The sequence below is a fragment of the Adelges cooleyi genome, unplaced genomic scaffold (assembly GCF_023614345.1).
Source record: "Adelges cooleyi isolate 19-005CV unplaced genomic scaffold, UGA_ACOO_1.1 ACOO_flye_CR_arks_rails_tigmint_CR_PRNA_718, whole genome shotgun sequence".
NCBI lineage: Eukaryota > Metazoa > Arthropoda > Insecta > Hemiptera > Adelgidae > Adelges > Adelges cooleyi.
This window is the reverse complement of record NW_026096424.1, coordinates 1-12,993: the sequence shown is the minus strand read 5'-3', so window position 1 is coordinate 12,993 and position 12,993 is coordinate 1. Positions and strand designations below refer to the sequence as shown.

The window sequence follows — 12,993 nt, the reverse complement described above, 5'->3', positions numbered from 1 at the left end:
ATTTATCTACAAAAAAATTCATTACCTCCATATTGCTTATGTTCCTTTACACTGTTAATATTATTGTCAGCTTCGTAGAGTGTCGTTATTGATAAATCTGCAGGTATGATTACTGAAATTTAACAACAAGCAAAATGTTTATAATATACAGTCATTTGTAATATTTGAATATATATTATTTAGTAATAAGTGAATAGTAATTGTAACGTTTCTGTTTGGCTAGGCCAGGCCGAAACGACAGTCGATAGGGTTAAATTAGTGGACCCGAAGACGGGACGGATGTCAATGAGCAGTTGAATAATCTTTGAAAATTATTTATTAAGTTATTACTGTTGAGATAGGAGAGGAAGTGCGGTTAGCATAAGTTGGTTTAAACGTCCTTTTATTATTTTAATTTTTTTAAGAGCCATGCGTTCAAAAAATGAATAACAATTTTTTTATTCATACTGAACAATCAGAAAATAAAGTGACCACATTATCATATTATATAGTAAAACACATCCGACATTACATCTACTAATTTTCTCCATCACACCCAAAACTATATCAAAACATATTATACAGTCGTGGTCTTCGAACAGCAGTAGAAATTCGAAATTGGTTATTAGAATAAACTGCAATATTAAAAATAATACCCCGAAGCTTATACAAATTAACTGGTTAATCAATTAACATAGTCAAAATGTTCTTAAAAATTCTTTATACTTCGATATTGCCTATACAAAACTCCTTAGAAACCATTATGATTTTTGCAAAATGTTAAATTGCCAGAAATACTACGCTTTGTCAAAAATATAATTTGAAATAGGTAACACCTTTTGGAAAAAGTTTTTTTTTTAATGTATTATTTCCAAAAATGTGTTCTTTTAACCAAATAATATATTATTTTTAATAATATTATGACTTTTTCTTTTAAAGAAAATGTATAATATTTTCATAAAAAAAAAGCAGCTTAGAATACATGTTTAATTAATTGAAAATCGTAAAACGATCAATTCAACTTAATTATTTTTATAATACTATTACTTACCTCTTCATATGACAAAGGCTTATGTATAGTATATACTGACTTCATCATTATGCTCGTTTAATTAAATGAAAATGCCTTTTAAACTGCTAAACCGATTTCTTCTTGTAGCATCTCCATAAATCAAAAATCGTACCCGCAAGGTACTCAATTGGACCAACCCTAATTTGTATGGAATATTTTTTGAACATAGTACTTGTACTACCGATAAATACTGACAAACCAACAAAATAACATAAACTCTTTCCCCCAGAAGGCGTAGACATTTTTTCTTCGTATCACTTTTTCGAGCAAAGTGTTTAGGATTGAGGTCTGAACATTTTACCGAATGTAGATCTATTATGGAACTACAACATATACAATTTTCTCGAAAATCCGTAGTCAAACTGTTTTTTTCTTATTAGGGAGTCCTCCAAAAAAAAAAGGGGGGGGGGGAATTACACTTTGACCGTCGTCAATTTCCAGGTTGCTATGTGTCAGTGAATCAAAATAGATTGGTATTATGATAGGTATATGTTTACAAATTTTAGCTTAATTAACTTTTACTTATACCATCGATAATGTTTGAGAACAATTTCCTAAACGTAATACATAATTAACAGTTAACGAGAACCTGAAATATAATAGTTGTACGCACAATGAATTCAAATTTATTTTCATGCTTGTTATTAAAACTATGTACGTTAATTTTTTTATCTTATTCGTTTTATTCGACCAAGTTCGGTTTGGAACTATGCCGTAACTGTGTGGTCAAACAGTGATCATTATTAGTCGGGTATTATTTCAAGTAGCTTAAACGATAAAAGGACACTTAGTGTAAAGTGGAAATTCATCAACAGCCGACTACAGCATAATATTAACAGTCAAATTTTTTTAACAAAAAATTGTTTAAACAAATTGTTTATTATAAAAAGCAGGAAGGCAGGGCGTCGTAGACCTAACTAACATAAAGATGGAAAGCTATAAAAATAGTCGAGTATAAATTAATTTACAAAAGTCATATTTGTATACCCTACAGCAAAGTACAATTAATACAAATTGAGGGACAGAGCTGTAATTCCTTACTTATTTACGATAACATTATACAAATAAAATAATTTCATTACGTAATACATAATACTATATCATAGTATCGGTGAAAAGTTAACAACAAATTTAAATCCGGAAGGAGCTAAGGCCCCTTAGGTTGTTGATATGGAGGATATTGTTGCGGCGGTTGTTGGTACAGAGGATATTGTTGGGGCGGCTGTTGGTATGTTGGAAATTGTTGGGGCGGCTGTACTTGTGGCTGTGGATATTGTTGGGGCGGCTGTATTTGCGGCGGAGGAAAAGGAGGAGGACAATGTTGTTGTAGGGGATATTGTTGCGGCGGCTGTTGATACGTAGGATATATTTGTTGCGGTTGAAGGTACGGAGGGTATTGCTGTGGCTGTTGGTAGGATTGAGCGTACTGTTGCGGAGGTTGACACGCAGGATATTTTTGTTGCTGTTGAAATTGCGGATACGGCTGTTGTTGTTGTTGTTGATGATGATATACTGGCGGCACTGGTTGTTGGTACTGAGCGTTCCCCTGTGGCCGATAAACTTGTGGGCTTTGTGGTTGTTGTTGTCGTACCAGAGTCTGAGGAATTTCTTGTTGTTGCTGTGGCTGTGGCGGCTGCTGCTGCTGCTGTACATGGCGTTCCGGTACAGTTTTTTTATTTCTTTTTCTATTTTTTTTCGCTAACTTCTCTTGTTCGTCATCGGAATACTCAACGTACTCTGGCGGCGGTTCATTGTTATCCTTCCAGGAGGCATCGCTACCTTTATGTTGCATCACTTTCGAAATGAATACGTAAGATGTATAATCGGTTTGAGGTGCACAATAAACCGTTTCCTTGACGTTGACGTTGAATTTTTGTACATGGTCGGAACCATTGAAACGTACAGTGTAATATGGCTTGTTGACTGGCCCGACCACTTCAAATATTTTTCCTAAGGCGCGCTTCCCACGGTCGACAAACAAAACGGAGTCAATGTCGAGTGGCGGAACATTAATGAACGCTTCCACAACAACTGAAACACACACATATTATATTATAGCTATAATTTTTTTTTCTTTTAACAGCAAGGAAAATATTTTTAAAAAATCACCTAAAGAATCGACGATACTTTTAATGCTCCCAATAGGTTTGCACTGTTCTTCTTCGACAGAAATACATAAATCCTCAATGGGGGGCAGATCCGTTAAAGAAAGCTCTCCTTTAGTTTTTGGTATACCGCTATACGTGTCTTTAGACGACGCTATTGAAATTACACTGCCTTCGTTGTCTGAAGTTTCTTCACTACTGCTGCTATCTGAGCTATAAATATTAAAATATGTTTTTTTTTAACATAAAAAGTATTAAACAATGTTTGCTCATTTATGTACAGCAAACAACAGCTTTTTTGAAAAATTAAATTAGTATTTCATCAAACCATTATTTCAATTGACAATCAAACTAATATTATGGTACTTGGTTAATAAAAAAAAACGTGTTTGGAATTTTTACTAATTCGTTGTTTACTTTTACAAACGTAAAAACAATAATATTTAAAATAATAACGTTTTTATAAGTATAATTTGTTTACCTTAACAGTAAAAACAAAACACTTTTTTTTTTAAATGTTAAGTAAAATATACATTTTTACATAGTTATATTATAGTTTATTACGGTATAATCATTTTTAATCTACGTAAAATTTAAAAATACTAGTATATTTTTTATTTTTTAAGACCCTTAGGCCGGTTTAACAATTTTTCACTTAACAAGAGTTGTATTCTGGAGACAATTACCCACCTAGCGAGAGAAACATCCGGCGACCGAGATTCCAACCAAACATACCATTACATAGCACATTACCATAATATTATGATTAAATAATATAATTATTAATATATTAATTATATTCGAAAAAGGTTGTAAATATTGATTTTAAGGATGAATGAAGTATAAATAGTTTTGATTCAAATTTTAGAGCACTATTGCACATTTATGTAGTACGATGTCCGTAACACTATTTACCACAGACAAAAACCCTACATGAAAACATTTTGTTTGTATTTATATTTTATAGTTATCATACTATGATATACCTATATATAATAACAAAAATTTAATATTAGTAATCGCAATATACTATATTATTAAATGTAAATTTTAAAAAGAAAATTGACAAACATTTTCGAAAAAGTATCGTAATACGATTATTAGTTTATTCGAGAAAAATATATTTACAAGAACTATTGGATACAACAAAATAATAATACTGTAGAAACATAAAAAAATACATGCTCGTGTAATATTATTGTAGATAGGACTTGAAATAATAAGAAACATATTTCCACAAGTGACTTGTCATTTTAATTTTACAAAAAGAATGGCTACATTTTTATTGACATTTAAGTAGCTGTGCTATTCAACATTCATAAAAGTTGCAACACCTTATAACCATCCTGATGCTTTTTTATTTAAATGACCAACAGTGTACAAGCATGTGTAAAAACTTACATGATAGTTTCCCGTGGTTTCATTCGAACTTCAGTCAATATTATGTCAAGCGGATCCGGTTCGCCAACATCACCACCATCGCGGTCGTCCACTGGAGGACTTTGGTCGGTGTTTTTAATTGCTGAAAACGAATCAGTACAAATTAATAAACAACATAAAAAAGTATACAGGTTGTTCCAATTTAAATTGTCAAGACAAAATACATAGGTATTAGGAAAAAAAATGTTACCGATTATTGGCTCTGGTTGATCCATTTTGTTGAAAAGGTAGCTATAACTAATTGGCCTTTAAAAAGGTAGTTATTACTAATCTAATATTAAAACATTTAATACTTATTATAAAAAAAATATTTAAATTTTAATTGTATGACAACATGTCGCGCACATGGTCATTCGACTAGTCTAGATAACAAATTTGATAACAGTATTATCACAGATTAGATAATCTGTGGTATTGTGCCGTATATTAAGGTATACCGTGGTACCCACTGTAAAATTATCATGACCAAGATAAGACTTGTCAATAACAATATGATAAAAAAGATAACACATTTCGGCGTTTGCTATCCGCCGTTTGCTTTTGGTAAACTTGAAACTGTGTTGACAATAATTTTAGCCCTTGTCATTGGCAAGTTGCCTGTTGCCAGTATGTTGCTTGGGACATTGGTTTAAGAACTAAGAAGTTAATATTGTTTTTAAAGATCATGTTTATAAAATTTCCAGTTCCAGTTCTCGTCTACGCGATTTCTCCGTCCTTAATGTTTACCATAATGTCAGAAAATGGGAACATACTATTATTGTAATTGTCTTGATAAATAAAATAACTCTTGTTTACTTCAATTCATAAACAATTCATAATAATAATTTAATTTACAATGTCTCCTCCATATAATCAGTGATTATATGAAGTAGGGGGCAGCTAATATCCAGCCATTATAGGTAAGGTAGACAACAGACACACAGGACAATGAGCTGGGAGCATCGATACCGAGACAGTGGTCATACTGCCCTCTTCAGCCCGTGACCTAATTGATCTCAAGCCATTACTTAGTTAATTTGTGTTACTGACTTTATCTAAGTTTTGACTTGGACTATTTTCGAAACTGAGTTATCATGTTAGGTATGTTGAACTAACAGTTTTTCAAAAGCTATCTATGGTAACATTTTTTTAATCAAAAATCAACCATGTCAATAATTGTATAAAGTCTCAATTTTTAATGTTATACAGATGTACTTTTACACTAATCCCGCTCAGTTCCTCAGTAAAGTGTCTTGACCGAGATACATTTATCATGCCGAAAAAAGTGGTGCGACACCTTCTCATAAGTAAAATCAAAATACATTTATTTAAAATATTAAGTGGAATATAAATTATTACAAGTTTCGTAGCTTCGATGCGATAGCTGGAAGATATTGGTTTTGTCGAGATGTTTTTTTTTTTTTATTTTTTATCTGAAGTCACGATAACTTTTTTCTATGGATCAATTTACTCGAAAAGAACACCGTAGATCCAAAATCATATGCGGTTGGAACTTTTACTACAAACTTTAAGCTGATTCGCATTAGAAATCTATGGATACTGGACCCAACTTTGATAATTTCTTACTGTCCTAGTTTGGACTGTGATTGGTTTAGACTGTAAAGGTTTGGACTAAAAAAGTGTTTTATGTTAGAAGCTGAGAAGTGGTTAAATTTAATAATATATAATAGAGACTATAAAAGCCATTTACACTTTTTCTCAGTCACGATACAAATTATGCTATTTAAGAACTTATGTTGTTGTTCAATGTTTTAAAATTGAATGTCTTATGATTGAAATGTATTCATGTTGTACAGTCATATAACTTAAAATTTGATATATTTTTTTTGCGTTTTCCCACTAGGAGGCTTTAATTGACGAAAGCCGAAAGTAATTAACTAGATAATTAGGAAAATAATAAAAATATAGAAAAACTTACTCCTTTGTTATCTCATATTCATTTTCTATCTTAACTATTTAAAGGATTGAGTTTAACTTTGTGCAAGACATAGGCATCTACTTAGCCAGGAATCGACAAAATCTAATGGCGTTATTTGGTGAGTGATAAATACTATTATGCCTGAAAAAATTGAAAGAACCAAATAAAATATATTATATATATCAAATTCAATTACATAAAACACAACCAGACCTAGGAACAATTATTTACACCTGCACATTGTGAACAAATTGTAAATGCTTAGAAAGTATATTAAGAGTCATAATACATAAAAAGAAATACTATAAACAATTTCAGTTGTACGTAGAATGCACTTTACTCGATCCATGATTTATTTATAGTTATGGTTTTTAAAACCACACTGTTGATGTACTTATGTCTTTAGGAAAATGTTTATTAAGTTTAAGACCTAGCTCAGTACGTGGATTTTTATTGTGTAAAAGGAAACATTTATTTCTACAAAAAGTCACATTTTAGTTTAGTCCAAAGTACCCTGTATTCAATAAAATTAGGTCGAACATCCAAAAACATGTTACTATGAAGTCATCCTCGATTAAATATGAAAATACAAGACAATCGGAGTCTGTGATTGTAATTTGGAATAGTTTATAATAATTTTTTTGACATTTTTATGTCTTAGCTTTGGCACGTAACCGAAAAAAAGTTTTTCAGCCGAGTCTGCAACCACGAAAGAACATTTTCATGTCTCGTTGATGTACCATATAAGTTTAGAGTAGTGGTGGAATTATATATAATGATATAGTATATTAACAAGCCAGTATCTAAAGTGGCTAGTATATTAAAACTAAAAAAATAAAAAAGTATATTAAAACATCAAGTTTCTGGCTAATATTGTAGTTTTTAATAACTGGCTTCAAACAATTCATAGAGAATTTAGACCCTTAAACTATTTTGAATTTATCATTTAGTTCTAATTTGAACGTTGCACATACATCATCATCGAACAAAGGTTAAGATATATACCAAAAAGTTGCTAGTAATTCATTAGCTGCTTATTTCCCCTACAGTGACAGCTGATCACATTTATAATTTTAAGCGAAGTTTAATTGATAAATAAGTATTGTAACTGAGCAAATTATGAAGCCAATTAGTGAAATGAGGGCTGTGAAATTCACCGAGTCGAATTACATCAAGCCATTTTCTTTGATGTTTAAGCAAGTAAAAAAAATACCTAGCAGCATTGTTTTTTTCAACCCTGATGTATGCGTATGTCTAGGGAGAAAAAGACATTAAATGGGACTTGATGGATTGCCACGATGGGTAAGAATAATATTATGGTTGTCTCTTAGTCGCTTGATCCTTAAACAAGTCTCAGTTAGCTGATAATTTTCATAAAATCTTTATTATCTGCATTTTAAACCAAATTTGTCGGGTAAATTTGGGTTAAGCTCAGAGTTCATTAATGATTTCACATTTAATTCTATACAAATAATTGAGCTGATCGACCTTTTTTCCAGGTAATCGTAGAAGTCGATTTTTTAATAACTGTCTATTACTAGTAATTACAAAAAATTTAAGAAATTTGAAAAATTCAAAATTTTAGGTCTAATATATCCAAAACATTGACTGCCTCCAATCCCCTTAAAACTCAAATGAAATTATAACACTTCTGATCATAAATATATTTAGAACACAGTATGGTATACACTATATTATAATTTAAAAATTAAAGAAACTGTTCTTATAATTAAATAGTTATATGAATGTAAAAGTATTTTGATGTTGAATTATTATACATGTACATAAGGATTGTACAATCATACCATATTGATTTAAAACAGAATTTTCATATTTTATTTTACATTTAGGCCATCTAATTTTTCAAATTTGTCTATACCAATCTAACCCCTCCTCTTACTGGAAAATAAAAATCTACTGTAATGTACTAATTTTAAAGATCATATGTTTGTAATTACAACTCAAACAGAAAAATATATTTCCTTTTATATTTAGATTCATTATCAAAGTTTACTAAATAAAATAAAACAAGGACAGTAATAAAACGTGTAATTATTATTGTTTTTTCTTTGCAGTGTTTTTATTATAATTTACAACAGAAACAGAAATACTTTAGTATGTGTGAAACAATTTCGACCGGGTAATACAACAAATGTTTTTTTTTATTGCTACTAATATTATAAAAACACCATAATGTTTACGTTTCAGCTGTGTACTATAAATGTATCCCGGCTTTTGATAGACCTGCAGAAGGACCAATTGATACTGAGAAGTATCCACCTACAAATGGGTTAACAGTAGAATTTTGTGCTGGTATTGTAGACAAAAACAAATCCTTAGAAGAAATAGCTGTTGATGAAGTACGAGAAGAATGTGGCTACGAAATCAAAGTTTCAGATTTACAAAAAATCATTAGTTGCAGGCAAGTCCCCAACTTGAAATAAATAATTGCTTTAAATTATTTAATTCAATTTTTTCACGTTTTTTCACTAGATCCGGCTTAAGCATTACAGGAACAACTCAAACATATTTTTACACAGAAGTGACTGATCATATGAAAGTTTCTGATGGAGGTGGCGTTGAAAATGAAGGAGAAGACATTGACGTCGTGGAATACACTATTCCGCAAATAAGAGATATTGTTACACAATCCGATGTATTAAACGGATCAACTAGTCTTCTTTTTGGCCTAATGTGGTTTTTAACAAATAAAATAGTCCTGAACATGTGATAAAATATTATTTATATTAAAAATAATATATTTATATATAATATTAATATGCATAATTCTTTAGTTTTTTTTTTTTCACAACACATCTTATATTCTACATTTTGTTGTTTATTTTTGTAATCTAATAACTAAACGTTGTTCAATGTTTTAAAGTTTAAATCATGTATTTTAATTCAAATGAACTACTTGTTATATATTTTTAATTTTGTCATTTCTTAATATTTATGTTTTCTAATTTGCAGTACTCGATCAACGGAAGCCAAAAAAGTACTTACGGTAATTTGAATAATACTTTTCCACTCTTGGAACATCCTTACATAAAAGTGTTTTAGGTAGGAAGCTGAGAGGTGGTTAAAATTAATACCTAATATATAATAGAGACAATAAAAGGCATTTATACTTTTTCTACATATTGTGCTATTTAAGAACTTATGTTGTTGTTCAATGATTTAAAAATTAAAAATCTTATGATTGAAATGTACCCATGTTGTACAGTCGTATAACTTAAAATTTAAAAACATTTTTTTGCGTTTTCCCACTAGGAGTCTTTAATTGACGAAAGCCGAAAGTAGTTAACTAGATAATTAGGAAAATGTAATCAAAATATAGAAAAAAATTACACCTCTGTTACCTATCTCATATTCATCTTCTACCTTTAATATTAAAAGAATTGAGTTTAACTTTGTCCAAGACATAGACATCTATTTGAGCTGAAAAAATTGAAAGAACCAAATCAAATTTAATATATATCAAATTAAATTATATGGAACACAACCTAAGAACAATTATTTATGACTGCAAATCATAAACAAATTAATCAAGGTTACGCGGAGACCAAAGTATAAGTTGCCTGTGTAACTGGTTAGAAAATATTTTAAGAGTCCAAATAAACAAAAAGAAATACTATAAACAATTTCAGTTGTAGTACGTAGAGTGCATTTTACTCGATCCATGATTTATTTATAGTTATGGTTTTTTAAAACTGCGGTGTTGATGTACTTAACTGCAATGGCTGTAGAAAGAATTTGATTATTAAGCATGACTAGCATTTTACTTATAATTAGTTTAATAAAGTACTTATAAGTATTTCATTAATTTGAATCTTCTATTCTATTGGTTTGTCCACAAGGGGGTAATCATATTTAATACGGGTCGGTATCGAGAAAGTGTGTCTTTACAATGTTATTTGGATATTGTGGGTAAATATTTAATAGAGAAAGGGAGCGACATCACTTTCTTTTGCTCTGTTCAATTTTAAGTAGAATAAATGCAATTCCATCTAATAGTGAAGGATCATTTGATTAGGTTTAACTTTTTTTAGTAAGAACTAAGAAGCAGGAAGGAACTTTTTCCATTTGAACAAAAGGCCGACATGTAAAAACTTAATACAAGACTTAAGCATTTTATTTAATGAAAATGAAACAAATATAAGTTAAGACAGTTAAAACCCTTAGTGTTGATGTTATTAGATCTTTGGGAAAATGTTCAAGTTAAAACTCTTGAAATAAATAAAAATTGAAATCACTCTAACATTGTTGTAATGTTTTAATGTTGCGTCGATAATAACAAACATATTGTTAAATCAATTATTTTTGTAAAATATTACACTTTCATGGATGAACAAATTACAACTCTATTGGCACGGCTTCTACACCACTAGATTTTTGGCTGCCATTACAATTATTCATAAATCCTTTCTATTAACTTGCAGTTGAACATCCGTAAGTAAAGCAGTTGAGAATGAACTTCCAGGAAATATAATATTAAGAATGGAAAATACATTTTTGATGACCGTTGAGGACGCCTCTGCCAATGTTGCTGAAGTCGTTGAAGATGGAATAAAAAACTGCGATAGTAACATGTCTGTAAATATAAATGACAGAGTTCTTAAGTTCGGCGGCCGTGAAAAGGTAACAATTGATTGTCAAAATCTCGTTGTCTACTTCAGTGCATTTGCAGAAAGAGCACCAAAGTAAAGGTTGATTGTAAAAACAATAATGTTGTCAAGAAGAATGGTAAAAAAAAAAAGATGATTGCAACGAATGAAATAATAATTATTATTAAGGGATATTATTTTAATTTGTAAAATATGAATATTCTGATAGGATCAGTGTTTTTTTATTTGAATACTTTAAAGTGGCAATTAAAATTAAAAAAAACATTATAAAACGTGTTATCGACTAAGATATTTTCAACTTTATTTGACAAATAACAACTCAACACAAAACATGTTTTGCATCGAAAATTAAAAATACTATTTTTCTGTGCTTTTATTCACATTATTAGGTCACATTTTTCTGAATTCTAGTGTAAAAAGACTACAAAGGCGGTCAAACTATGTTTTTCGAGACGCTGATTTCGAAATTTTGTTACCAATTTATATTTTTACCCAACAAAAAAAAACAGTGGGTACAGACACAAAAAAATAAGTGCACATCGTTGCAAAACCAATAGACCAATAGCGATGTGGACCTGATTAAGGTCCACGTCGAAGTTAAAATACAAAAAGTAAGGATAATGGTCATTCTATGATACCAAAATGGTGATTAAAAGTAACATTTTAAAACGGATGTACAGAGTTGCAGTCCTTTAAACGATTACTAATGTTATTCTATTGGCAAATAATTTGTGGCTATCGATATAGGTAGGTAATTATCATTGTAGCAAGAATAATGATTAGTTACAGCCCTGTGTAATAGTTCTGATTACTGGTACCAGAACTATTAAGAAATGTATTTGTTGTTCAAAGTCGAAACCAATTCAGGAAGATGTATTTTAAATAATTGAAGACTTTTAAAATATAAGTTTGATTTTTTATTAACACTTGTAAAACATAAAAATGGACAATCTGTCACAGAGTAGTATACTAGTTGAGTCTGGTAATTCGTCTGGTTTAGCAATGGATCCCACTCCTATTTATATGGACATGATAATTTGTGTAATGTATTATTGTGGGAATTTATGTAGGCTTTAGCTTATTGATGGGTGGACGCCACAGCGGACGCACATCGGATGATTATTTTAATTAGTGTTAATTTGCGATAGAATGGTAATAACATATTTTTCCCATATAGTTTTATTAAGCGGAACGGAAACCGAATAGCTTCTGTATATGAAACATACATTTACAATTCCATCCAATCATTGTGCTAGACAATTATACTGGTGTGTTTTAATTACTGACCATGAGTCACGTTTCACAATTATAATAGATGTGCGGTTATTTTATATTTAACAGAGTGACATCATTATAATATGAGTAATAAATGTGCTTATGTGTAGTTGTGCGTTTGTGCGAAGGGTGTAGAAGGTTATGCATATAACACCTGTGTACCTAAATAGCGTCGATACTGATAATAATATGTAAATTTTAATTCAGAAAAATTGAAGTAGAATTTTTACTTTTATGATTAAAAAATACATATTCCCGTAAAACTGTTTTTAAAGAACTTTTGTTTCTAAGAATTGTCATATGTTAAATGGTGAACTGTTGAAAAATGTCTAGAACTTTTTCGTATAGCGGTTTTAACAACCAACTATATAATATTAGACCATACGTTTTTTGCTAAAGCCAATAAAGTTGCACAAAAGATTCTATTTATCATAATTTAAGAATTAAAAAATATTCTAGCAGTTGTAGATTAACTGTTTACATTTTGTCATATTTGGTGATAAAATCAAAAACTTTGAATGAAAGCAATCAATTTTCCTCTCTGTAGTAAGCCCGGAAAGGGATTTTACATAGGTA

The 12,993-nt window shown here is 30.1% G+C and overlaps 2 protein-coding genes and 1 long non-coding RNA gene across 3 annotated transcripts; 2 read left to right on the top strand and 1 right to left on the bottom strand.

Annotated features, from left to right (window-relative positions):
- Positions 1 to 1,911: 1,911 nt before the first annotated feature.
- LOC126845216 (H/ACA ribonucleoprotein complex non-core subunit NAF1-like) lies at positions 1,912 to 4,945 on the bottom strand. Its single transcript, XM_050583812.1, has 4 exons — positions 4,787 to 4,945; positions 4,558 to 4,678; positions 3,161 to 3,369; positions 1,912 to 3,082 (listed from the first exon to the last, which is right to left on the bottom strand). The coding sequence occupies exons 1-4, from the start codon at positions 4,809 to 4,811 to the stop codon at positions 2,199 to 2,201; spliced, it is 1,239 nt and encodes a 412-aa protein (XP_050439769.1). The 5' UTR covers positions 4,812 to 4,945; the 3' UTR covers positions 1,912 to 2,198.
- A 199-nt stretch (positions 4,946 to 5,144) lies between these two features.
- On the top strand, positions 5,145 to 6,321 carry LOC126845218 (uncharacterized). The gene is made up of 3 exons (XR_007686735.1): positions 5,145 to 5,355; positions 5,453 to 5,713; positions 5,785 to 6,321. It is a non-coding gene; the product is annotated as an uncharacterized LOC126845218 (long non-coding RNA).
- Positions 6,322 to 7,579: 1,258 nt separating this feature from the next.
- Positions 7,580 to 9,245, top strand: LOC126845217 (uridine diphosphate glucose pyrophosphatase NUDT14-like). Its single transcript, XM_050583814.1, has 5 exons — positions 7,580 to 7,714; positions 7,773 to 7,816; positions 8,590 to 8,654; positions 8,723 to 8,936; positions 9,008 to 9,245. The coding sequence occupies exons 1-5, from the start codon at positions 7,634 to 7,636 to the stop codon at positions 9,243 to 9,245; spliced, it is 642 nt and encodes a 213-aa protein (XP_050439771.1). The 5' UTR covers positions 7,580 to 7,633.
- The last annotated feature ends 3,748 nt before the right edge of the window (positions 9,246 to 12,993 follow it).

Coding starts and splice junctions, on each gene's coding strand:
- LOC126845216 (XM_050583812.1), bottom strand. CDS start 4,811: ATGGATCAACCAGAGCCAATAATCG. Junction 3,370..4,557: donor AAACCACGGGAAACTATCAT/GTAAGTTTTTAC, acceptor TAATATTTATAG/CTCAGATAGCAGCAGTAGTG. Junction 3,083..3,160: donor AAGTATCGTCGATTCTTTAG/GTGATTTTTTAA, acceptor TGTGTGTTTCAG/TTGTTGTGGAAGCGTTCATT.
- LOC126845217 (XM_050583814.1), top strand. CDS start 7,634: ATGAAGCCAATTAGTGAAATGAGGGCTGTGAAATTCACCGAGTCGAAT. Junction 7,817..8,589: donor TTGATGGATTGCCACGATGG/GTAAGAATAATA, acceptor TTTTCTTTGCAG/TGTTTTTATTATAATTTACA. Junction 8,937..9,007: donor CAAAAAATCATTAGTTGCAG/GCAAGTCCCCAA, acceptor TTTTTTCACTAG/ATCCGGCTTAAGCATTACAG.